A 26,822-nucleotide genomic window follows, 5' to 3' on the forward strand; every position below is an offset into this window, starting at 1 on the left:
AGATTCATAGGCAGCGTCACGAGCCAATAAATAAAAACTATTTGTCAATCCGACGTCGACCGTTGCGAGATCTGAACCGTCCAATCGATTTTCAAAGGCTCCGATCACATGGGAAGGTAAGGTATATTATTTCATTGACATTGCGCAATTTGGACAGAAAGAAAAAAATAAATAAACGATTAATTTCTTGTTTATTCACAATAAATTATAAGTAAGGAATTTAAAAATGACAGATAGTTAAAATGCTTTCCTTCGAAGTAAACAAACTTCAGCTTTTTACCGTGTAAAATTTCGAAATTATCAAATCTCCCAAGTAGTTTCAAAATTATTAAATGACGGATCCATTCTTTATTTTAGTCTTATTAGTTGATTGAATTTTTTTTATTAGTCAAATTGATTTTGTTAAGTATAAAATCATGAATTTTATAGTAAATCAGTCGACTAATTTTAAAAATAAGTCTACTACTCTTATTTTATCGAAGTTAATTTTAGATAAAATTAATTAATAGTTCAAATGATCTTACATTGATATGAAATTAATTTATATGTATTCATCTACCTCTCTTGATTATTCATGTATTTAATATTAATTTGACTTAATATATTGAGAATAATAATTTTTTTAACACAAATATATTTGAAAATGTTAATTCATGTTCAAAAATTCATTGCATTAGATCAAATTAGTATTTGAGAATATGGATATAATCAGGAGAGGTAGATGAACAGATAAAAACTAGTTTCGTGTCAATCCAAAGTCATTTTGTCCATCAGTCGATTTTAGACAAAATTGATTAATGAATCAAATGAGCTCATAATGACATGAAACTAGTTCTTTTGTGTTCGTTTACTCTCCTAATTATATTTATGTATTGAAAGCAGTGATTTCTTTAACATGATACTCTGAATACATTGAGTCAAATTAGTATTTGAGAGCATGAATATAATCATGATAGGTAGACGAACACATAAAAACTAGTTTCATATCAATCTGAGATCATTTGGTCAATTAGCGATTTTTGTCCAAAATCGATTGATGAATTAAATAATTTCAGATTAACATGAAACTAATTCATATATATTCGTCCACCTCTCGTGATTATATCTACGCCCTCAAATATCGATTTGACCCAATATATTCATAGTAATAATTTTTTAAACATAAAAATATTTGAAAAATTCAATATGTGTTAAAAAATTTAGTGTTCTTAATATATTATATCAAATTGGTATTTGAGAGCATGAATATAAGAATTAGTTTCATATCAATATGAGGTTGTTTGATTTATCAGCCGATTTTACTTAAAATCGACTTTGATTAAAAAAAATAATAATTTTTTTAACACGAATATGTTAAAAAAATTAAATTCGTGTTAAAAAAATCATTGCTCTTAATATATTTGATCAAATTAGTATTTGAGGGCGTGTATATAATCATGGTGGCAAATTTGACCCAATATAACATGAAAATATTTGAAAATTTTAATTCATGTTTAAAAATTTGTTGCTATTAAATTCGTGTTCGAAAAATTAAATTCATGTTAAAAAAATCATTGCTCTAAATATATCGGGTTAAATTAGTATTTGAGGGCATGAATATAATCAAAATAGGTATGTGAACACATAATAATTAGTTTCATGACAACTTGAGGTTATTTGGTCTTACATAATAATTAATTTCATGTCAATCTAAGGTCATTTGGTCTATCAGGCGATTTTGTCCTAAATAACCTCGGATTGATATAAAACTAATTATTATTTGTTTATCTACCTATTCTGATTATATTTATGTCCATAAATATCAATTTGACCCAATATCTCTGCAGCAGGTGCACGAAGCTTTCGCCATGCGACTTACTTTATTTTTTGCAGGAAGTTGTTTCCAGGATTCGAACCCGTGACCTTTTGGTCACAAAGCCTTACCTTATTTTTTTGAAAATAAAAATATTTAAAAAATTTAATTCGTGTTAAAAAAATCATTGCTTTAAATATATTGAGTCAAATTGGCATTCTAAGACATAAATATAATTATGAGAGGTAGACAAACACATAAAAACTAGTTTCATGTCAATCCGAGATGATTTGGTTCATGGATTGATATGAAACTAATTCTATGCATTCACCCACCTCTCATAATTATATCCATGCACTCAAATACCAATTTGATTTAATATATTCAGAGTAATGATTTTTTAAACATGAATTAAATTTTTTAAATATTTTCATATTCAAACAATTATTGTTCTCAATATATTGAGTCAAATTAGTATTGATGGATATGAATATAATTAGTAAAGATAGACAAATAGATAATAATTAGTTTCATATCATTTAATCGTCCAACTAATTTGATCTAAAATTAATTTTGATAAAAAAATAAATCAGTCGATTGATTTAAAAAGTCAGTTAAAAAATTTAATATTTTGACACGTAATAAAATCGATTTGACCAGTAAAAAATTCAATCAACTGATGATAAAATAAAAAATAGATATATAATTATTTGATAATTTTAAAATTATTCTATATAATTTGATACATGATTTGATAATTTCATAAACTCACAAAATGAAAAGGAAAAGATTCACACGGTATTCATCCGACAAATTTAAATCGTCGCGACTGCCATGTTTTACAGGCTTTTGTGATTCGTATTTCCCCCTTTCAGTTTCCAGTCTCAACCAACGTGACTCAGACTACCTCATTCTTGCGACCACGACAGAACGAGAACTTGAAGTGACTATAATGCCCTTGTGAAATCTGGTCATTACCGACGAAACACGAGTGGTAAAATCGTCCAGTAAGTTTAGTGAGAAAACCCTATATCTGACATCTCGTGGCTCAGATCGCTCTACTCTGCGAGCTTCCCTCCAACACTCGCCCACTCGGTTTCCTCTCACCCATGGCGACCGTTTCCACTCGTCCGCCTCCTTCGAGCGCCATAGCGCCATTCTCACGAGCTTACCTCGAGTCGAGCTTCGTTCTGGGGCTTTCAAGGACCGTGGATCGTTCGAGGGCGACGCTTGGATGGACGAGGCCGAATAAGACGGCTGCGCAGAACCGCGTCTGTGCCGTCCAGAAGCAGAGTGGCGATGCTTTCGTCTCGGTTGCGGATTCTCCGGCTCCTAGAGCAAGTAGTAGGTAAAAAAAAACAATCTGTTTTTGGGTCTAGCGCTGATAGTGTTGAAGATGGCATTTGGTATTGGTTATTTTTTCGAAGTTTGAGGCTCTTTTTCTTTCCATACCCATGAAAAGAATCTTCTTTTTAATTATTATGAGGACTGATAAAAGCCACATTGTATCTGTATTTGTTTTTCTCGAGTCTAATGATCATTTGGAAGCTTTTTTTTCTTCGCCATAGAACTGGTTTCACAATAGCTCTGATACGGCTTATTGGGGGCCATAACATGTCTGACACCGCCTACTGGGGTTGGGGCCGCTCTTTGAATCTGACGCCTCAAACTGTTCTCTCTAGAACTAAATTGATGCTTGCAGAATGCAAAATCACCTTTATCATGAATAGAAGTGCGTTTTGTTCATTAACATCCCAGAAATATTCTTCCATGGAGCATCATAATGAAATTGTCTCCCATGGTAGAAGCAGTACGTTGAATATCTTTTGTTCACCAACCGTAACCTCCAACATACCAAGATGATCGATAGACACAAGATAAGAGTAATATGACATGGTTTGATCTAAGATTTCTCCATCGAGAGGATCCAAGTTTATATATACCATGGGAGGACAATTACAAAGAAACTTGGGGAAAACATTGTCCAAGTCGTATACAAGGCACTCTCAATCTCCTTAGCTCCCTCTCTCAATGATGGTGTAGTAAATTTTTAAAATCTCACCTCAAATGCTCCTTCATCACCAAAAATTGTCCTCAAGATAAAAAAAATTCTTCCTATGTGTAAGCTTTCAAGTCTCCTGTAGCCTCTAAACACACCTCAATATAGACCTCTTGGTTTTAGAATGCTTCCCATATGAAAAACGCATAACCTCTTTGTTGGAAAAACACAAAATGGGGTTTTCATGCACTTGGGATGGTGGGTTGTGTCCAAATTGGTTTGTTGTGCACTAGGCTTTCTGGATCTCATGCCCAGGTACCAGCTTGCATTGGGCCATGCCTAGCATGCTTGTGTTGTGAGTGAGGCTCATCTTGTCAACCTAGCATGGGTTACTCTGGCCTTGCCACTATTCTCAATGTACTCAATCATTATTTCACTTTTGAATGCTTGTGGATGTGCCTGATCAATTGTTTTATTGGTTTTTATGTTTCTTTTTGTTGCTTTATTTTAGTTTTCAGGTATATTTACCGAGCTGATATTCACACTATTCTTTATATTTCACATGTTGAAACCATGCTGTGGCTTTCAATTCTGTAACTTGTCTGGCTAGAAACAACTGAAAGAAATGACACAATATCTTGTGCAAGTGTAGGTTGAGACGACACACCATTTCTGTGTTTGTTGGAGATGAAAGTGGAATGATAAATAGGATTGCTGGAGTATTTGCTAGACGAGGGTACAACATTGAGTCTCTTGCAGTTGGTTTGAATAAGGACAAGGCATTGTTCACCATAGTTGTCTCAGGAACGGAGAAAGTATTGAAGCAGGTAGTGGAGCAGCTAAACAAGCTTGTGAATGTTTTGAAGGCAAGTCTAGTATGCTAGTTATCTAGCTGGATTTATTTAACTTGTGAATTCTCGTTTATGATATTTATCATTTACAGCTTACAGCCATATGGTTCTTAGTTTAATGGGCAACTGATTTTATTTGAATATCTTTCTGCCAAATCTGTCACTGCAGTATTTCAGTTGAGCAGACAATAATGTTATTTCAGATTTACCGTTTTGAGATGGATCATGTTCTCAGATGGATTGACCCTTCCACCAATCAGTCATCATTTGAATAGCTACCTGAAAGTTTTATGTTAATTACTTGTTTTAACTAGTCGGTTTAAGGTTTATTAAGGAACCCTTATTTGCCATATAAATCTCCTCTTTCTTTTGGCCTATGACTTCATGCTTTTTAGTAGGTTGAAGATTTATCACAAGAGGCCCAAGTTGAACGGGAATTGATGCTTATAAAACTCAATGTGGAACCGGATAAACGGCCGGAGGTAAACTTTAAACTTAGATCCTCTGTAGTTGTGGAATTTTCCTACCAAAAAACAGAAGGCTTACAATTCGAGGTGGTATAATGCTTAAGTTGCATCAAGCATATCTATGTAATCATATAACACATTTACTTATTTATTTGAAGCTAAATCTGGGTCCTAGGTAATCTGTGATTTTTAACCTTGTTGTGGTTTTAAAGAGGTATAGAGTGCTAAAGAAAAAAGCGGTTTCCGCCATGCAATGCTAACTGAATTGCTTGATATCTACGGTACTTAACATTTGGCATGGATATCAAACTATGGAATTTAGAGTAAACATATGTGTGATGCTTGTGTGTCTCCATCTCATTATATTGCAGGATGTTATTTGGAGTTTGTAAACTTTGCATTCTTTACTTTTTCTAGATCAAGCAAGCCAAAAAATTGATGTTAGTTGCTACTTAGGCAGGGGTTTCAAATCATGCAAGATGTGTAAAAAAAGAAGGAAAAATGTTTAAAAAATTATAAAAGTTGAAAAGTTGATAACGATGGGAAAAATCTATATCCAACCACTTAAGGAATTACTTGTTATTCAAGAGTATGGTTGGGTTAGTCAATCCTCCCCACGTTAAAAGGTAGCTGGTACACAAAGCTCCTCCCAATGCGGGGTCTCAGGGAAGGGTTAGATCATATTGGATCTATTGTATGCAGCCTTACTCTACATTGCAAGAGGCTATTTCCGCGACTTGAACTTGTGACCTCCAAGCCACACGATAACGAGTTTACCGTTACGCCAAGACTCCCCTTCCCTCCCCACATCTAAGATTAATCAAATTAATTTGATTTGGTGGAAAATATTAACTTTCTTTTTTGTCATATGGGTCACCTTTGTTCTGTAGGTTATGGGTCTGGTTGATGTGTTCAGGGCAAAGGTAGTTGATATTTCAGAACACACAGTGACTATTGAGGTGAAAGCTTTCTAACCTTTTTGTTTGATTGTACACTTCTCATCCTTTGAAGGCTATGTCAGTACTTCTAGGTTCATGTGTGATTACTGACTAAGGCTACAGGTAACAGGAGATCCTGGTAAAATTGTTGCGGTGCAGAGAAACCTGAGCAAGTTTGGGATCAAAGAAATTGCTAGAACTGGCAAGGTCATCAAACATGGGTGGATGAACAACCCCACTCTCTCTCTCTCTCTGGTTCTGTGTTATCAATGTTAATCTGTAAATCAGGTTCCTTATATTATGCTGCAGATTGCATTGAGGCGCGAAAAGATGGGACAAACAGCCCCTTTCTGGAGGTTTTCTGCTGCTTCTTACCCAGACCTTGATGGTAGCATACCTGCTAAACCTCTTCGCAGTACTCCAGTTCCAAAATTCAATGGAAATTCACAGCAGTCTGCTGGGGTTAGTGATCAGATATTAATCTTAGTTCCCTGATTTTCCTCATTCCTTCATCTGAATCCCGCAAGGTCTCATTCTTTATCTGGAAAAGATAGTGTCCACGTGTATTGATAGTGTTGTTTCCGTGGAACAGTTATGTTAAGGACCTTCTTAGATTTGATGTTATGAAACAAAAGGGACAGGAAAATAGTAGGAAACATTTAAGAGGAACTATTGGTCATTTGGTTGTATAAATGTGAAGGAACTAAACATGAATCATATTACCTTACACTGTTACCTTAAAAAACTTACAAAATGTTTAATGCACATGTCATCATCATTATCAAGCCATGCTAGTTCCATTTATTTGGGACTGGCTACATGAATTTTATATATTTTTCAATTTGTCTGATCCTTCTTTCCATGTTTTTGGTGGATTTGGTTATTAAAATGTTTAGTTCATCTATAGATCAATTATCAATGTATAATGTCATTTCTACATGCTATATAGCATGGTTCTTTGAATTTGGCGATTTGTTTCTTTTCTTTCTTCCTTTCTTTCTTTCTTTTTTTTGCCAATTTCGACAATATATAACTACAACATCAAGAAAAACATATATTTTTCCACAAGCAAAACACACACACACACACACACACACAAAGAAGAAAAAGGGGGAAAAGTTACTTCGGTTCTTCCCTTCAATGGATGAAATTACATACACAATATGTTCTTGTAGGTATGAAGTGAATCATTAACTTCTTGCTTATGTGTTCTATTTATTCATTGTTTTCTCCTTTTTATAATACTAAATCTTCATTGTGTTTGATTTTGCCAAGGGAGATGTTTATCCAGTGGAACCTTACGAAGGTTTCTTGGTGAATCAAGTTCTTGATGCGCACTGGGGAGTTCTTGACGAGGATGATGTACGTACTCTTTCTCTTTCTTAATCTTCCTAGTGGGCTGATTAATCTTATAGTGACGACGATGATGTACATACTCTTTCTCTTTCTTAATCATCCTAGTGGGCTGATTAATCTTATAGAAAACTGATTTGTGAAAAATGGTTGAGATGTTTGTATGTCGTGAGCAAATATTCATAGACAATGATTTTGATTGCATTGAAAATATTTTAGAACATAAAATTTCTTTGCATTTTCATTTCTTCCAAGTATATTTGTCGCTGTTGCATATTTTCTGTAAGTAGTCATCAAAAGTTGCCTAAGCAATCGGTGGAGCAAAGGTGATATCGCTCCCCCCGGTCTAGTATCGCTAGCTCCACGGCAAGATACAAGTAGGTAAATCACGGGGGGCATTTTGCCTTAGCATAACGGCCCTTTGCATGGGGGAGGTTAGACACCCAACGAGACATTTTGCATCCGTTGGAAATTGACCTAGACCTATTGGAGCAAACACCCATGCAAGTACTAACTGCGCCAACCCGTGGGGGTAGCTTAATCTTATTCCCACATATACATATGGATGCACATTTCCTTAACTTGGTCACTCATATCAACTTAACTTATAGTAATCCAACTTAATAACTTCAGGCATAGATTGGATTAGAAGAATATGTATTGTGACTTATCTCTCTACATATAAACAAGAAACAGTTTACAAAATTATGTATTTAGATTATTGCTCTGTGCTTGCAAGTCATGAAAATTCTATTATTTCAGTTTTCCTGCATGGAACGGGCTTATGCAAGGGTATTAATCTAGTTATTTGAATATTATACATATTAATTGATTAAGAGATGGCCCCCAGGTATTTTCATTTATGTAATAGATTTATCATGGGAATTCTACATCATACTAGGACTTATTCCAAATCTGACCCAAACTATCCTACTTAGTATTATATGATAAGAAAACATAACTCCAAATCAAAGCCAATACAATCTAGTTTGGCATGAATGCTTGGTCAACCAATTTGCATAATTTGTCAATGTGTCTTCTGTTTATGCACAGACTCTTGATCTGTAGTTATTGCTTAATTTCTAAATTTTAATTATTGCTGATTTTTGGTGGTCCAGTCAACTGGTCTCTGTTCACACACTTTATCCATTCTTGTAAATGATGTTCCTGGAGTGCTTAACGTGGTAACTGGCGTGTTTGCTCGCAGAGGTTACAATATTCAGGTGTTTTTTTTACCCAGGTCTTCATTATATGTAATCTTTAGATTTCATTGGCACTTAATAGATACTTTCATTTCCAGAGCCTTGCTGTTGGTCCTGCTGAAGAGGAAGGTATTTCTCGTATCACCACTGTTGTTCCTGGAACTGATGAGTCTATTGGGAAGTTAGTACAACAGCTCTACAAGCTTATTGATGTTCACGAGGTATGGGTACAAACTTGTTTGTGTAAACTATATGCTTATACCAATCCTTTGATTATGTTTCTTGTGCATTTATCAGGTCCATGATATAACCCATTTGCCTTTTGCTGAAAGAGAACTTATGCTTATAAAGGTTGCTGTAAATACTGCTGCCAGGAGAGACATATTAGATATTGCTGATATTTTCAGAGCCAAAGCTGTTGATGTATCTGATCATACGATTACACTTCAGGTAATATTTCATTTACATTTCTTGGGCCAACACAATTTTCCAATTGCACACCATATCCCATGAACATCTCATCCCATAATTTATGCCACTATTACCACCCTGCATCACATGGTTAGTGCATAGACCTACAAATATCTACCAGAACCAGTCAAACAGAAATTACTCAAATCATTAAATAGGGTTAGCATCCTACCTCAAAAATGCAATTCTCTCATTCTAGAGTTAATTCACTTGAAACTGCTATACTCATCTTTTACCTGAATACATCTGTCACGACTCACTGCTCCTTGATTTCACACTTCAACAGAATATAATTTTACATCACATCAACCAGCCATATAAACAAATCAGAGTTAATCAGACACTAACAAAAAGATCTCAGCTCGCATCTATATGTTCCCACATCAACCAGTTTTTGATGATGCTTAGCATTTCACCTCCTTCCATTGGTTATCAGCACCTAGATATGAGCCTAAACTATTTCAATCAATCCATAAATAAATTTTTTGATCCAATTAAATTCTTTATCTTGATATATATACTTCTGTTATGGCCATTTATCCACTATGCTATAACCACAGTGGGTTATGTGCATTATGCATCTGATGAATGCTGCTTTTAAATGTTTGGAATTATGTTTCACGTTTCTATATGTGGAATTCTGAGTATGCTGCAACCATTTCCAAGTATTGCAGCAGTTCCCTCTGCTACTTATTAGACATTAGTTTTCCCTCAATAAAATTAGGAACCTTATAGATATATTGAAATTTATTTTTATTCATCTGTTGCACTCTCTGTTGTATTTGATCACAACAGATCATTTTTTCTTAACTGTTATTTCCTAAGCATTATTGTCATAGGCTACTCCATTCAACTGCAGAGTTGACTTGGATCTCAGGTAACAAGTTCTAGACGCTGTTCATATTTAAAATATCCTTCATTTTGTAGCCAAATATCAACTTTTAGGCTAGTTTTAGTTGACGTTAATTGAGATGTAGAGTAGGTTTTTAACCAAACAAGTTCTCACACATTTTATAAGTTCTTTAGTTCTTGAATCATCGGACTTGTGTGGCCTTGCAATTTTGGGCATTGAAATTTCTTTCCTTTGGTAGCTATGGAGGAAATACCAAACAAAGCCAAAAACTGGCATATGCTGGAAGCATATACATCAATTTAAATATTAGTCTTCATTTTGATAAACATCCTTGTATTTTAGTCTAAGTGTACTTGTATTGGACTTGCTCTGGTGAACAAATGCTTGATTCAGCATGAAATTTTTTATGAGAAACAAATTGAGAGGTGCTAGTGGCTGTGTACCTAGTGGCACTGGCTTATCTAGTCTGTTTGCATAGTTCTATCGAACAACATGAGTTGGCTTGTTATATGCCATTTTCGTGACTAAAATCTTCACTCACGAATTTATAGGCTCATCTGCATTAGAAAATTTTATAATTACGGTACAATGCTTTTGTGTTTCCTGAAGTTTTAAATGCTATGTTCCATTACAACTTACTGAGATCTTTACAGTGCTAAGCAAGTTCTTCAGTTCGAACTGCAAAGACTTACAAGAAATTGAAGTGAGTTGATATTGTATGTGTCTTGATGTTGTTGTCTTAGTCCACCTGCACTCTAGGTGTGCTCATCAGTCATCATCAATCCTTATAGGCTAGACCTGTCTGTGTATTTGCTGGATGAACATCAGATCAACCATATCTCATCGCTCTTTATTTGCAATAAAAAAGCACACCAAACCAAACTAGTCCATCTGTCGTCAATTATTTTACCTACTGCATTCAGAATAATCTACCTATATTGAACTTGTAATTTTCAATGTATGGATGTCATTTGTACCTCTCATTAGCTTTTACTCTGAGTATTCCGGATTTGATGTGACAATTTCTATATTTAATTCAGCTAACTGGAGATTTGGACAAGATGGTCGCACTGCAAAGGTTGTTAGAACCTTATGGGATCTGTGAGGTTTGTTTATAGTCTTCATTTTAGATCAAAATTATCTTTTATATGTAAATAGAATTTAATTTGTTTTATTTTCTTTTTTCTTGTAGTTTTTGCAGTTCTTGACTTGATCATACACTCTAGTTTCTCTTGTATAGTGCTGATATTATTCGCTGTATGATTGTCATGACAAGCTTGATTCTCTTGATATCTTTTGTTCCAACTTTCCTGACTACTTGTTATTTACTTATTTGTATATATAATTCCTTTTCTGGCTTCACATTATATCACCCGCATGCCAAAATTAAGAATTATTTGTAGGTTTCTTAAGTAATGGCTATCCAGTCAATATGAAACTTTCTGAAGAATGCCACAGTGATTTAGTATCCTCCTCCAATGTACGTGATTAAGATTTAATCTGTAGTTGTTCTTGGCTTTCCTCTTATTGTTAATTTGGAGTAATCCTTTAGCCTGCTGTTGATGTTCTGTAAGGATTTTGGCATGAATTTTAAGATGGATTTTTTCTTCCTTCTGAGCTATTTGATTTCTCAATACGCGGATAGTTGATTCAAAATATTATGATTAAAATCCAGTTTTTAATGTGCTTTTTGCATGATATTCAGATATGTTGTCTATTGAATGTCATATTAACTCTCTAATTCTTGAAACTTATGGAAGTGACTTTAGACAAATTTTGTATTTACAAAAGATACTTGGATTCTTTAACAGAAGTGACCAGTGACTAAATATATCACAAAGAAGCAACCGAATTTGAACTATCGTTTGTGCTACAAATTTCGCAGAACTCATTTAGGTTCCAAAGTTGCAGTTCCTATTTTGCTTTCATCATGTAAAAATGAGCCTTTTCCTCAATTTTTGCAGGTGGCACGAACTGGCCGAGTTGCTTTGATCAGGGAGTCAGGGGTGGATTCTAAGTATCTGCGCGGTTATTCCCTACCACTGTGATCAGATTTGGGCTAGCTTTCCTGAATTTGAAATATCATCGAATTGGTTGCTTGCATCATCTCCCTGCCTTTTATTTAGAAGCTAAATAACCATAAGTGCGCATGGGATGCTTTGCTGTGAGTAGACTTTTCAGCTGTTGGAGGTGCAATCTGATAGGTAGACTTCTGATGCTGTTAATAAATTTCATGAATACACGTTCAATTTTACCGACGTTTTTTTTCTCTCTTTTTTAGCCAATCATTCATTGTCAGATGCACATCAAGTGTGGGAATAGAATCGAATGTGTGTTTCACTGTCGCGTGAGAAGTAACTCTAGCAAATACTTAGGCTGCGTTTGGTAGTCTGTAATCTACCTTATAATGTAATCTAGATTACATTACAAAATTGATTATTTTGTTTGGTTTGATTTAAAACTTGTAATGTAATGTAATCTGGATTACAAAAGGTAGTGAGACTGGATTACAAAGCAAATGCTATGTAATGATTACATTACAAGGTCATTGTTTCACCAAAGTTTAAATGTCGAATTAACTGCACATTCGCTGTCCACTCATCTTTGATACGGCCGCCGACTATCGTCGCCGCTGACCTTCATCGAGTAAGCCTAGACCGCTGGCGCTGTCATATGTGATTATTACGCCGCTTGCCGCCAACTGTAATCACAAGCCAGTAATATCGCGCCGTCGTCAGCCGCTGCCGCCGGTCGCCAGCCGCCGCCGTTGTCAGCCGACCGCGGCCGCCGATCGCCGGCCGTTGGTAGCCGATGGCTACCGCAAACTCTGGCAGAGGTGTGGCGACCGCCGATAGAGGTCACAGGATATTTTTATCATTTTATAATAATATGAATTACATTCCTTATAAAAAATAATGGATACCAAACAACAGAATGTAATCACCTTTGTAATCAAAGATTACATACATTACATTATCAAATATAGTAATGTAATCAAGATTACATTATATTATATTATAAATTTGATTATATTACAAGTTAAATTATATTACATCCAACCAAACGTAGCCTTAAACTTGATTAAAGAGATTACCCAAATTTCTCTCACCCGGTTGAGGGGAACTCTGCATTGCAGTCTCTCTTCTATTATTATTATTTTTTTTTCTTTGGGCTCTGCTTTGCATGGCTGCACTAATTATGCACATGGTGTTGAACCAGGAAAGCTTTTCAACTGTAAAAGAAAATGAACAGAGACAGGATATCAACTAGAATTCTTGAAATTTCCACGACAGATTCTGAGATGCTATTGCCAATTATTGGATATTGAAGTTTTATGCTCTCTGTAATATCATCTTGAACACTATCATATCATAATCAAAATCACAACACCCAACTCGGTTAGTGTTTGCTAATCAGATAGAGAATCCAGGGTGCGTTTGGTTCAAGTTATGGTATATAATCTTAGTTATGTGATTACTAAGTAATCACATAATCAAAGTTATAGGGAATGAAACATAACCATTAGTTGTTTGGTTCAATTTAGATAATCTAATAAAATCTTATTTGTTTGGAGATTTTAGTACATAACTAATATGATATTTTATCATATTATCTTTGATTTAATAATGATAATATTATATTATTAATAGTTATATATATATATATATATATATATATATATATATATATATATATATATATATCATAATGAGACAGATATGTCAAATTTCAATGTAAGGTGGCACCAATGTGAATTACATCGGTCAAAATCCATAGGACTCCTAGTCCAAGAAGAATACCAATATAAGGTGGCAAGCCTGTAATAGCCTTGAACATCAGAACAAACAGTAACGCTCCTATGCCAACAGCAAAAACATGCTGTCCTCTAGGAGTCATTTTTTCGGAAGTTAAAATATTGACACCTTTCTCTGATGTACCACTGACCTCGCTACAATAAATAGAACAAAAAATTTATATCAGTAATATTATTGAAAATGTAACTTTATATTTGCTAGTTATGCATAACATACCTAGTAAGGGACATCAAAGGCAGTGGAACAGCTAAAGAAATGGCTGAAGGTACAAATAAATTCTACACGCAACAATGCACAACAATGAAATGTTTAAATACTATCTTGAATGTCCATTAAGATTCCATAATTTTTAATAGACAAAAAATTGCTTCGGACGAGCTCCAAATTTTCTGTCCAATTTTTTAATGCTGTCCAATTTGGATCAAGTTTTCTTTCGAGTCCTTGCCAAAAATAGTACAGGACCTAGTGAATAACTCAATAAAAATAAGTTGAAGAGAATTTAGAAATTTTAATATGCAAAGTTAGAAGGAAATATATTGAGATCGAGGAGATGAGTTAAAATGATCGAAACCTTGATAGTTGAACCATTTGATACGTGAATTTTGTGGTGTATATTAGATTGTTGAGCTTCAGCAGTTAAAGATAACTAGAAATAACATGACAGAATCAGCATATTAAGCATGTAAAAGTAAACGAAGGTGGCTTTATAAGATCAATCAGGGATGCAAAATATACTACCTCATTGAATAACTCTGCTAGAGGCAATTGTTGGACAGAAAATGCTGCCGACAAAGTAAAGAACAACACATTTTAGAAGACTATCCTTTTCCCTGAAAAAGATAGCAGACTGTACTCCAGTGTCAAACAAGCAAAAAGGGTAGTAGAATGAGGGAAAGGTAGTTGTATATCAGAGTTACATCTGTTGTCCAGTTAGTCTTCAAAAAATTTGCAACCTGTTCTGCTAATGCAAAATTGTTCTATAGAAAATTACACAGAAACTTAATATGAATTTACAAATAATGAAACAAAGATATTATGACAATTTTAACTCAAAAAGTGTCTCAAGAAGACACTAACATGTCTTTGGAGTCATTTAAGTTAAAGAATTTACCTTTTCTGGGACCTTGTGGAACAAGTTAACTTGTTGTTTCACACCAGTTAAAATTTAATTGTTAAATGATACTCTCTAAAATCTACTTCCACACAAGCAGTGCAACAAGACAAAGTTGGTCTACCTAGGGAAGCATACTGCAGCAGTTGACATATTTCTGAACAAATGCTACAGCAACCGATAACAAGAACATGATAGATAGACTCAGGGGGTGCTTGGTTGGATGGTATGAGAGTGAGGAATGGGAAAGGGATTGAAAGTGGGTGTTTGATTTGGGGGATTAGTGGTGGGTCCCATGGATTCATTACCCTAAACATGGGAATGAGTCATTCCCTAGTAAAAGGAGGGGAATGGGAAAGCCCCCATTTCCATTCCCTACTTCTATCAATACTATTCTTATTCCCATTCCCTTCAATGAACCAAGCACCCCCTCGTAGCAATTGGGATCCTGTTTGGTTGGACCATTTTCCATCAATTTCAACTTTTAAGGAATGTGAAAGTCAGCAATAACATAGAAGAAGGATTTATCACATGGATGCACAAAGTTGGCAACAGACAAGGTAGACCCAACACATTAAGCTGATTAAAGTTCAATCCAATAACATCCAAGTTCAATCCAAAAAAAAGATTCATCCAAGTTCAATCCAAACAAAAAGATACATTCAAGTTCAATCCAAAGTATATCAAAACAAAAGTACCAAGAACCTAATTCAAATATTTATTTCATTTTGGATGGATCTCATTGAGCTGCTTTATCACATAATTTCTCCTAAATGCCTTTGGCAATGCAAAGAAATTGTCAATTTTGTGTTCATCCTTGAGAATATGCTCTCCAACATCCATAATTTCTTGCTCAGAGAATTCAAAAAGTTCTATTAGCTCATCATATATCTTCATTTTTCTATCACCACTCTCGGTTGTTTCTTGAAGTATGTGGAAATTCCCTTCATCTCCTCGTTAGCCTCAGTAACAGCAATAACATACTTGTGAATCTCTCCCACCAAGTCATCTAAAGCATCATCAGCCTTTCTTTTTCTCTTTCTAGTGGTTGGCTTCTTGTTTGATGAACAAATTGATGAATCCAGAGTCTCAGATTTCCTTATTGCTTGCTTGACATCATTAGATTTTTCACCTTTGTAACATTCAACAAATATTTCTGCATTAGATGTGTCGACCTCTTCATCGCATAAATTTATCTCTTCTACTGCATCAGCAGGGGTTTCTGCATTATCTCCTGTGGCATGATCTTTCCCCCACATAAACATCAAGTCATCAAGGTGGGGGAACTCTTTGTTCCTTAACCCAATATCAGCTGGATGACTCTAAATTAAAAACATATCATTAGCAAAAAAAAAACCCCCCACAGTTATCAAAGAAATGGAAATACACAAAGTAGAAAAAAGTTACCTTAACCCAATCATCAAAGACATCTTTGTTGGGACCGAAAAGTAGCTAGAGGGGGGGGGGGTGAATAGCTCGTCGCGTGCTAGGTGCTCGTCGTTGTTTGTTTCTTCAGAGATATGCAGCGGAAATACAAGAAACAAAAACACGCAACGCTAACAAGGATGGTTTACTTGGTATCCACCTCACAAGAGGTGACTAGTCCAAGGATCCACACTTACTAACGCACCCTCCACTATGAAACACTCCTTTATGGTAACTACCAAAGGCGGAGAAGCCCTACAAGACTCTCAATACAAGAAGAAAGGGAAAGGTAATGAAATACAAGCACAAGCTTACAATGAGTACAAAAGCCCTAACCCTAGCTTCTTCTTCTTGCTTTTGATTCGCCTCTTGACTTGGAAGAACCTCCAAGAACCTTCAAGAACTGGCGATCTGGAGCTTAGTGAGAGCTGTGGAGTTGCTGGTGAAGATCGTGATTGAACAGTAGAAGTTCTGCCGAAGAAGACGCACGCCAACGACCTTTATCTGCGCCAACGGTCGGATCCCGATCGATTGGATTGCTCCCAATCGATCGGGGAGGCTTTGGATCGATCCACGGATCGATCCAGAACGCCTCTGTGCTCTGGAAATTCGCCTGGATCGATCGGCTGATCGATCCAGGGCTTATCGCGACATACAACACCTTCCCAATCGATCCACTGATCGATTGGGACCTCTGGATCGATCGACTGATCAATCCAGAGGCATTCTGTGCGCTCGCGACTTCCTCCCAATCGATCCACTGATCGATTGGGACGAAGGCTTCTCGCAGGGACACCCCAATCGATCAACCGATCGATTGGGCTTCAGCCAATCGATCGGCTGATCGATTCGGCTTTTGGTTTTTGCCCAAAACCAAGTCCCAAGCCTCCCAAACCAAACTCCGGTCAACTTTGACTTGTTGGTTCATCATGCCTAGCTTGACCTGCTAGGACTCCCTCACCAAGTGTCCGGTCACTTCCTTTGACTCACTTGGACTTTTCTTCATCTTGCCAAGTATCCGGTCACTCCCTTGACCTACTTGGACTTTCACCAGATGTCTGGTCAACCTTGACCCATCTGGATCTCTCCGTGCCTGGCTTCACTCACCAGGACTTCCAATCTGCCTAGCTTCACTCACTAGGACTTCTTTTCTGCCTGACTTCACTCACCAGATCTTTCACCTAGCTTCACTCACTAGGATTTTCACCTGGCTTCACTCACCAGGATTTTCTTCTGCCTGGCTTCATTCACTAGGACTTTCACTTAGCTTCACTTACTAGGATTTTCCTTCTACCTAATATCTCAGTTAGGACTTCTCAGTCAAGTATCCGGTCATCCTTGACCTACTTGACTCTTCTTCAATCAACCTCTTATTATCAAACATCGAAACTCAAACCAAGACTCAAGCTTGGTCAACCAGGTCAACCTTGACCTGAGGGATGTTGCACCAACAATCTCCCCCTTTTTGATGTTTGACAATACCAACACTATCACTTACAATACCACATGTAAGTTAGGCTAATCCCATAGCCTAAACCTTCTTCATGCCACTAGGCAATGAATACATAAGTTAAGCCCTTCATTTCCCCCTAAGAGGGCAAACTCCCTCTAGGTACTGAAAGCCTAACTTACTCCATTTCATTCTCCCCCTATTGGCACACATCAACCCCATCTTTAGGCACACATCAACCCATGCCCCATGTTTGGGTAAAAAAAAAAAATTCACTTGTTGATAACTCTCCCCCTAAAGAGTTGTGCATCGTTGTTCACAACTTCATTCGTTGTGATCAACACGATAATGAAAGTCTCATACCCTTCATTATCCTTAACCCTACATTCTCCCCCAATGTAGCCAAATGCCCATCCTTGAGCATTTTCCACTTAAACCCACTTGTACAATGAGGATATCCACTCTCCATTAAGGTTTAAACGCTCAACCTTGAGCATGTTCTTTAAAAGAAGGTTAACCACCTTCCAAGGTTCATAAAAAATAGTTTTCATGTCTTTAAAGAGTCCCTCCCCCTAAAGACATGGTGGTAACTTCTGTCATTGCACCAACAATGACTTGAAATCCCTAAACCTTTAGGAAACCTAAATTTAGAAGTTTTGAGGTTCAAAAATTTAATATTGAAACAAACCTCAACCTAAACTTCAATTTAGTCTTCCTTAACCAATCCATCCTTGTTTTTAACACGAAAACATCCTTTTTATGTATATAAATATATTTTTAAGGGTTTGGAATGGTTACCTAGACTAACCATGGTTCAAACATGCTGAAATCAGACTTTCCCAGTCAAAATCAGCATTTTTGATCGATTGGAAGTAGTCCCAATCGATTGAACCCTGCTGAATCGATCCACTGATCGATTCAGACTTCTTGGATCGATCGGCTGATCGATCCAGCGAGCTTCTGCTCGCGGGAGAACTTTCCTCAATTGATCGCCCGATCGATTGGGGAACTCCAATCGATCCACTGATCGATTGGAGCTCTGATAGTTGTTGAACTTCTATTTCAGTCAACTTCAGAAACCCCTAGAAAATTCTACAAAAATCTAAAAATCGTGAAAATTTGTGTAGACATTATTTAGGGTATACTTTATCATGGAAAAATAGTTTTCTATGAAAATACATCATATTTTCAAAGATTGGCACAAACTTGAATACTTGCAAAAACTTTAGTGTTTTCTTCAAGTTTGTGTCTAACTATTCAATGGTGATTACTATCAAAAGATAGCCTTCACCAAGATTTTCTAAAATTATTTTAAAAATATTTTCAAAACCAATATCCCATCATGTTCCTTGGGCTTAATGTACATGACTTGTACACTAGCTTTTCCAATGATGGGAAAACACATAACTATGTATTTTGATGAATTTAAAACTCAAAAGAATGCACTAGATCAACATCTTGAGTTTTGTTCATCATCCTAACATCTCACTTGTATCTAATGTGCAATAAAACACATACAAGTCACCTTATGGGTCTTTGTGAGATGTTAAATTTGGTTTTGCCCTAATTTAGGGATCATGCATATCTATCTAGGCATTTTGAGTGGTAAACATCCACCAAGGATGTTACTTGTTGAGTCCACTTGCACTTGTTTGTAAAAACATTTGTCCTTAATTTTAAGGAAATAAACATAATGCATGATAGTGTTATGGCATACATCAAAAAGAAATAATTTTCAAAAGAAAATTCCTATAACTACATGATATATGTATGTCGTGACATGGTATTTTTGTGTTTTTCATCTTAAGGAATGAATGCAAAAATAAACATGATGTCATGACATAAAATGGGCAAACAATCATGGCAAGGTTTAGCATAAATACACTATACCTAGATTACCTATCTAAGTATCCTTAAACCTTAACTAATCCTTAAGTTCTACCCTAGATTGCCCAAAGTGCTTCAAGAAAATGCCAAAACCTAAATTTGCATTTCTAATTCTCTTGATTAATTTATGCCAATTGAAATCAAGCATATTCCTCAAATTGTTGGCATATTTCATTTTTCCACAAGAGTAGTACTTTAAATTAAGGCTTAAATTGCCTTTAATTTCCTAAGAACATACCAAAATCTCAACTTGGTAGTTCTTGTAATTTTCCCAATATGTGCCATTTAAGATTAAAATCAATACTTCTCAAATTTTGACACATTTTACTCTTTCAAGGAGTAGCCATAAATCCATTTCATTTTCAAAGGTTAATAATAACCTTGAAAATGTTCCTTGAGTGTCAATTTCTCCAAAGTTGGGTTAACTACCCTTTTTCTTAGAGTTGACACTCTCTAACCCATCTATGGGGTAGAAAAGATGCTCCTAGGAACCCAAAACCTATTGGTGCTCCTTGGATGCTCTAGGTATTCACTAGGGATAACTTCCCTAGATACCTTCCTAGTGACCTTGTTAGGCTTTTTAGAAGCCTTGGTCACCTTTTCTAGGTCAACGCTAGGGATTGCTTCCCTTGTGACCTTGTTTGTGACTTTCTTAGACTTCTTAGAAGTCTTAGTCACATTTGTTACAAAAATACTCTTAGAGATGACCTCCCTAGTATTCTTGACTTGACCACTAGACCTAGGGTTTGTTCCATAGCTATATGGAACTCTATGGTAAGAGGGCACATCCTTCTTAGCTTTGGGTTTGTATCCCAAACCTCTATGGCCATTGGATGACCTTTGTGCTCCTAGACCTAGGCTATGCTCATTTTGCCCTTTTAGGATATTTTCCATCCTTTTTAGGGTCTTTTCCAATTTATCAAGTCTCGACCTCAAGACTTGATTTTCTACCATTAAGTCCTTAGATTTTGGTTTTTCATTTAACCCATGTGCATTTTTATTTCTAGGCCTATAACTAAAACCCTTAGTGTTCTTGCCTAGATTTTTACCTATATTCCTAGCCTTAGGTGTAGTAGTTTTAGCATGAAAAGCTATATGCTTTTCCTTAACGCTATCATGCTTCATATTTTCATGGTAAATAGCATTAAAATGATATAAGTTAGAACTATCATGCTTTTTACCATAATTTAAAGGGGTAGGCTCAATAAAGGTTACCTTTCTTTTTACCTTGGAGGCTCCCCCTTGACTTGAGCTTCCTCTATGAGCCTTGACCATCTTCTTCCCCTTAGGGCATTGACTTCGGTAATGCCCCTTTTGATTGCAGGAGAAGCACACAATGTGCTCTTTGCTCTTTTTTGTCCCGGGGATGGTCTCCTTGGGCTTCTCCTTGCCCTTTTGTGCCATTTGGCCCTTCTTCTTGGCCAATTTAGGGCATTTACTTTTGTAGTGCCCTTTTTCTCTACATTCAAAGCATATAATATGATTTTTATTAATTGAAATTGTTTTACCTTCACATGTAGGGATGACACTTGATCCTCCATGTGATGTGGATGTAGAGGCTTCCTCTTGATCCGATAGTGATACTCCTCCATTAGATTTGACTTGACTCGCGGAGGTGGAAGCCACATCATCCTCTTCTTCTCTTGATCCAGATGTGGAGGATTCTTCTTGCTCTTGTTCCGGTGTCAATGAAGATTGCTCCCCCTCAATCCTAGAGGTGGAGACTTCACCTTCTTCTTCATCCTCTTGTACATGAAACAAGGAATATACTCCTTCCTTGCTCTTTTGATTGCACTCCTTTGAGGATGAAACTTCTTGGACTTCCTCTTCTTCGGAAGTTGAGCATCTCTCAACTTCGGAGTCTTCCTCCTCTTGGTCTTGATCCAATGAGTCACCCTCTTTGGATTCTTCTTGATCTTGTACAGTGGAGGGGATCTCATGAATCTTTGCCAATTTGCTCCATAGCTCTTTGTCATCTTCAAATTCTCCTATTTTCTCCAAGATGTTGCTCGGCAACAAATTGACCAAAAGTTTGGTCACTTTGTCATTGGCCTCACATCTTTGGATTTGGTCTTGGCTCCACTTGCTCCTCTTGAGTACTTTGCCCTTGGAATTTGTGGGAGCTTCAAAACCTTCCATGAGAGCAAACCATTGCTCTATCTCCACCATTAAGAAGTTTTCGATCCTTGATTTCCAAAAATCGAAGCTTGTAGATGTGTATGGTGGAGCCACCCTCGTGTCAAATCCAAGTCCATCTTGGAATTGCATCTTGAAGTTGAGCTTCTTGAATTCTTTGACTTTGATGAATTTGCTCCAACTTCTTCACCCTCTAGCTTTGCTTGTTTTGTTTGCCCCTTCCGGCGATGATTCCGGTGAAGAGCGACCTCGCTCTGATACCACTTGTTGGGACCGAAAAGTAGCTAGAGGGGGGGGGGGGTGAATAGCTCGTCGCGTGCTAGGTGCTCGTCGTTGTTTGTTTCTTCAGAGATATGCAGCGGAAATACAAGAAACAAAAACACGCAACGCTAACAAGGATGGTTTACTTGGTATCCACCTCACAAGAGGTGACTAGTCCGAGGATCCACACTTACTAACGCACCCTCCACTATGAAACACTCCTTTATGGTAACTACCAAAGGCGGAGAAGCCCTACAAGACTCTCAATACAAGAAGAAAGGGAAAGGTAATGAAATACAAGCACAAGCTTACAATGAGTACAAAAGCCCTAACCCTAGCTTCTTCTTCTTGCTTTTGATCCGCCTCTTGACTTGGAAGAACCTCCAAGAACCTTCAAGAACTGGCGATCTGGAGCTTAGTGAGAGCTGTGGAGTTGCTGGTGAAGATCGTGATTGAACAGTAGAAGTTCTGCCGAAGAAGACGCACGCCAACGACCTTTATCTGCGCCAACGGTCGGATCCCGATCGATTGGATTGCTCCCAATCGATCGGGGAGGCTTTGGATCGATCCACGGATCGATCCAGAGCGCCTCTGTACTCTGGAAATTCTCCTGGATCGATCGGCTGATCGATCCAGGGCTTATCGCGACATACAACACCTTTCCAATCGATCCACTGATCGATTGGGACCTCTGGATCAATCGGCTGATCGATCCAGAGGCATTCTGTGCGCTTGCGACTTCCTCCCAATCGATCCACTAATCGATTGGGACGAAGGCTTCTCGCAGGGACACCCCAATCGATCAACCGATCGATTGGGCTTCAGCCAATCGATCGGCTGATCGATTCGGCTTCTGGTTTTTGCCCAAAATCAAGTCCCAAGCCTCCCAAACCAAACTCCGGTCAACCTTGACTTGTTGGTTCATCATGCCTAGCATCCGGTCACCCTTGACCTGCTAGGACTCCCTCACCAAGTGTCTGGTCACTCCCTTTGACCCACTTGGACTTTTCTTCATCTTGCCAAGTATCCGGTCACTCCCTTGACCTACTTGGACTTTCACCAGATGTCTGGTCAACCTTGACCCATCTGGATCTCTCCGTGCCTGGCTTCACTCACTAGGACTTCCAATCTGCCTAGCTTCACTCACTAGGACTTCTTTTCTGCCTGACTTCACTCACCAGATCTTTCACCTAGCTTCACTCACTAGGATTTTCACCTGGCTTCACTCACCAGGATTTTCTTCTGCCTGGCTTCATTCACTAGGACTTTCACCTAGCTTCACTTACTAGGATTTTCCTTCTGCCTAATATCTCAGTTAGGACTTCCCAGTCAAGTATCCTGTCATCCTTGACCTACTTGACTCTTCTTCAATCAACCTCTTATTGTCAAACATCGAAACTCAAACCAAGACTCAAGCTTGGTCAACCAGGTTAACCTTGACCTGAGGGATGTTGCACCAACAATCTTTTGTTATAATAATATGATGGATCGAAAGCGCTAGAGGGGGGGGTGAATAGCGCTCGTGGCTATTTCTTTTTCCGAAATCGTAAAAGCTTGTTCAGAAATAACGCAGCGGAAAGTAAATAAAGTGGACACGAAGGATTTACTTCGTTCGGAGCCTTGTGACAACTCCTACTCGAAGGCCCGCGATCCTTGATCGCTTCCGATGGGCAACAACTATAATTCGTAAAAGCTATTACAAGCTAAGTACAATTTAAGCAGTAAATAATATTGTACCGACAATAAAAAGACTAAAACTGAAGCTCCGGGTTGTCATTGCAGCACTTCTGAGTTGAGACGTTAGCAGCTTGTCGCACGGAGATTGCTTAGAAGATTGTTGTGTTTAAAGCTGCACCTCAACCCTCCTTTTATATGAGGTTCCGGGCGCCTGGGGCCTTTCCGGGCGCCTGGGGCCTTTCCGGGCGCCTGGAGTGTGACGTGGCCAACCAACTAGGTTGCTCCACGTGGTGAAGTCACGCAGGGGATAAAGTTTGGTCCCGGGCGCCCGGACCTCCTTTTTCCAGGAGCCGCTTCTCCTGCAAAACAAGGTTAGTCCGAGCAATTGCATACCCTGCAAGACAATGTTAGAATCTGATAATTCATAAGTGAAAAAGAGCTGACAGTCTTCGGACTATCCGAGTCTGACTTCGGATTTCCAACCGGAAACCCTAGGTCGACCCGACGCCTACTGTTCCCTCTACGGGGAACGCGTCCTCACCTACTCCCCTCAGGAGAGATTACCTGATGCCAGTCCGGTCCTCCAGACCGACTGGACTTTCCGCCTAGGGTTACCACCCCCTAGGACCTAGGGTTACCGCCCCCTAGGGTTTTTCTCCACCTAGGGTTACCACCCCCTAGGACCTAAGGTTACCGCCCCTTAGGGTTTTCCTCCACCTAGGGTTACCGCCCCCTAGGACCTAAGGTTACCACCCCTTAGGGTTTTCCCTCACCTAGGGTTACCGCCCCCTAGGACCTAAGGTTACCACCCCTTAGGATTTTCCCCTTTGCCTAACCGCAGCTAGGACTTTCCTGAAACACTTATTCAAACATGTTAGATCACACACTAACTTAACTTTGAATCCTTTGCCATTATCAAAACTAAGGTTCGATCGTCGGATGCTTCCCGCACCAACATAATACACTTCTCAATATCGTTCCACCCAAATCCACTACTATGATTCAACATCTCGGTGATAGCATGAAACTGTCTCTTTAGTAGCTTGTATCTTGACTCAATATGAGGAGTAGCCTTCAAACTACTTGATGGCAATTTAGCAGCCATGAGTTTCTCCAAATGCACCAAGTACCCAGTTCGAAAACCATTCTCGCTCTTCCAAGCTGAATCTTTACTCAAGTCAACAAGACAATCAACCAATGCAACATCCTCTTGTTTTGTCCATAAGCCTTTGGTACTTTGAGTTTTTCTTTTGATCTTCGGTGACATTGAACTTTCTACGTTTTCAACTACATTTGGCATCTTTTGGCTCTTTCCTTCTATTGAAAACTGAAATTAAACCATTCAAATAACACATTGTTCTTGCACAAATCATAATCAAATTGTTCAAATGAATAATACACAAAATGCAGAAACAATCATATTGTTCAAATGATTCAAATGGATAATAAATCGAAATACAACATAATTAAAAAGTTCAGTACATGGAAAAGAAACCTAAATTTCAAGAAAGAACATTAAATTTAATTAATTGATGACTGCTAGCTCGTGAACATATCATCTGCAAGTTTGTCTCTCCATTTAGTCCAAGCAGAACTGGTCTCACAATGCTTAATCAGATCATCATCATCATCATCATCACCACCACCACCACTTTCATTTGAATCAAGGACATCAAGCTCAGTCTCTATCGGATCAATTGTCATTTCATACCTTATGAAATTATGGAGAATACAACAAGCAGAAATAATCCTACATTGAGTCTTAACAGAATAAAATGACTTATCTCTCAATATAACCCATCTAGCTTTCAAAATGTCAAAACACCTCTCAATGCAATTTCTTGCTTGAAAATGCTTCATGTTAAAGTATTCTTTGGCTGTCGCTGGTTGGTAACCTTGCCTCCATTCAGTCAAGTGGTACCTTTGACGTCTGTATGGTGCCAAAAAACCTTCCCCATTTGTATATCCAGCATCACACAAATAATAACAACCTATATATATATTACGAGTGAACAAGTATTAATATATATATAGATATATATATATATATATATATATATATATATATATATATATATATATATATATATATATATAGTTGTAATTATATATTACAAATATTTGATATATATATTCGATTTATATATATATATATATATATATATATATATATATATATATATATATATATATATATATATATATATATATATTTTTTTTTTTATATATATATAAATCGGATATATAAATCAAATATTTGTTAAATATATTACAAGTGACTATTATTTTACAATAATTATAACTTAATTACCTTGAGGAATCTTCAAGTCATTCCTCCTACTAATAGCATCCCTTAAGACTCTACCATCTGCCGCAGATCCTTCCCAACCTGGTAGGACATAGCTAAATTGCATGTTCGGTGTGCATACACCCAAGACATTGGTTGCAATTTCACCTTTTCTGATTCGATACTTAGGTTTATCATTTGTTGGCACATTGACATTAATATAAGTCTCATCTAATGCTCCCAAATAACCCTACACTCAAAGAAGTATTATAAAATCAATTTATTTTATTATGTACATTAAATTGATTAATAAAAAAAATGTATAGAAATCATATACTTGTACCTTGAACCATTTCCACCTGTCATCCGTGTAATTTTCTGAGATTGGTTCTGGCTTCTTAAGCAAAATGTTGTGTAACCGCATAATAGAGTTCAAAACTAAATGAAATTGCCTACTAATTGTCTCGCTGGATCTAGTTGTTTGCTGTTTTAGGATCCTATTCTTCACATTATGTGCAATAATGTGAAGAAAAGATATTACAAGTTCATTAATTGACATATTTCTGTTTCCTTTCAATTTCCCTCACGTCGTTAGCAAATAACAAAGTTTGCTTAAAGACCTTCTATCCATCCTACAGTTATCAACACATTGTCGATCACTATGAAAAGTCATCTCATTTATGTTTATAGACCTAATATTATATCTAGACAATGCATGATAAGCATATGATATGCTCCTCCTCAATCTAGCACTCCTCCTCTTAATAGCTAAGACCATTGCCAACGATAAGAGCATAAATAACTTGCTTTCCATCATCATGCGCATAATAAGTACAGAAATCATTTT

General features: G+C 37.1%; 2 protein-coding genes across 3 annotated transcripts; one reads left to right on the plus strand and one right to left on the minus strand.

Moving 5' to 3' along the window:
• The first annotated feature begins 2,838 nt into the window (after nt 1–2,838).
• On the plus strand, nt 2,839–12,358 carry LOC122049177 (acetolactate synthase small subunit 2, chloroplastic-like). 2 transcript variants are annotated; one of them, XR_006130868.1, is made up of 13 exons: nt 2,839–3,140; nt 4,444–4,657; nt 5,041–5,124; nt 6,000–6,068; nt 6,171–6,254; nt 6,357–6,509; nt 7,323–7,409; nt 8,519–8,623; nt 8,701–8,823; nt 8,900–9,052; nt 10,967–11,032; nt 11,891–12,130; nt 12,208–12,358. XR_006130868.1 is itself a non-coding variant. In XM_042610609.1 (12 exons), exons 1-12 carry the CDS (start codon nt 2,902–2,904, stop codon nt 11,972–11,974), a joined length of 1,461 nt encoding a protein of 486 aa, XP_042466543.1. In that variant the 5' UTR covers nt 2,839–2,901; the 3' UTR covers nt 11,975–12,199. The 2 variants fall into 2 exon arrangements, 1 of the variants encoding a protein (XP_042466543.1); XM_042610609.1 differs by lacking the exon at nt 12,208–12,358 and having other exon boundaries at nt 11,891–12,199.
• Nucleotides 12,359–15,745: 3,387 nt separating this feature from the next.
• LOC122024785 (uncharacterized protein At2g29880-like) lies at nt 15,746–24,988 on the minus strand. Its single transcript, XM_042583526.1, has 2 exons — nt 24,641–24,988; nt 15,746–16,174 (listed from the first exon to the last, which is right to left on the minus strand). Exons 1-2 carry the CDS (start codon nt 24,986–24,988, stop codon nt 15,746–15,748), a joined length of 777 nt encoding a protein of 258 aa, XP_042439460.1.
• Between the last annotated feature and the right edge of the window lie 1,834 nt (nt 24,989–26,822).

Source organism: Zingiber officinale, chromosome 1B (assembly GCF_018446385.1).
Source record: "Zingiber officinale cultivar Zhangliang chromosome 1B, Zo_v1.1, whole genome shotgun sequence".
In the NCBI taxonomy this organism is placed as follows: Eukaryota; Viridiplantae; Streptophyta; class Magnoliopsida; order Zingiberales; family Zingiberaceae; genus Zingiber; species Zingiber officinale.

Bases quoted from the DNA above. Each gene is read 5' to 3' on its own strand.
- LOC122049177 (XM_042610609.1), top strand. From the start codon at position 2,902: ATGGCGACCGTTTCCACTCGTCCGCCTCCTTCGAGCGCCATAGCGCCA. The intron at 6,069-6,170 runs GTGAAAGCTTTC...CTAAGGCTACAG, and splicing joins AACACACAGTGACTATTGAG to GTAACAGGAGATCCTGGTAA. The intron at 9,053-10,966 runs GTAATATTTCAT...TATTTAATTCAG, and splicing joins ATCATACGATTACACTTCAG to CTAACTGGAGATTTGGACAA.
- LOC122024785 (XM_042583526.1), bottom strand. From the start codon at position 24,988: ATGCCAAATGTAGTTGAAAACGTAGAAAGTTCAATGTCACCGAAGATC. The intron at 16,175-24,640 runs GTGCGGGAAGCA...TTTTTAATTTAG, and splicing joins TTGAGAAGTGTATTATGTTG to AGTCATCCAGCTGATATTGG.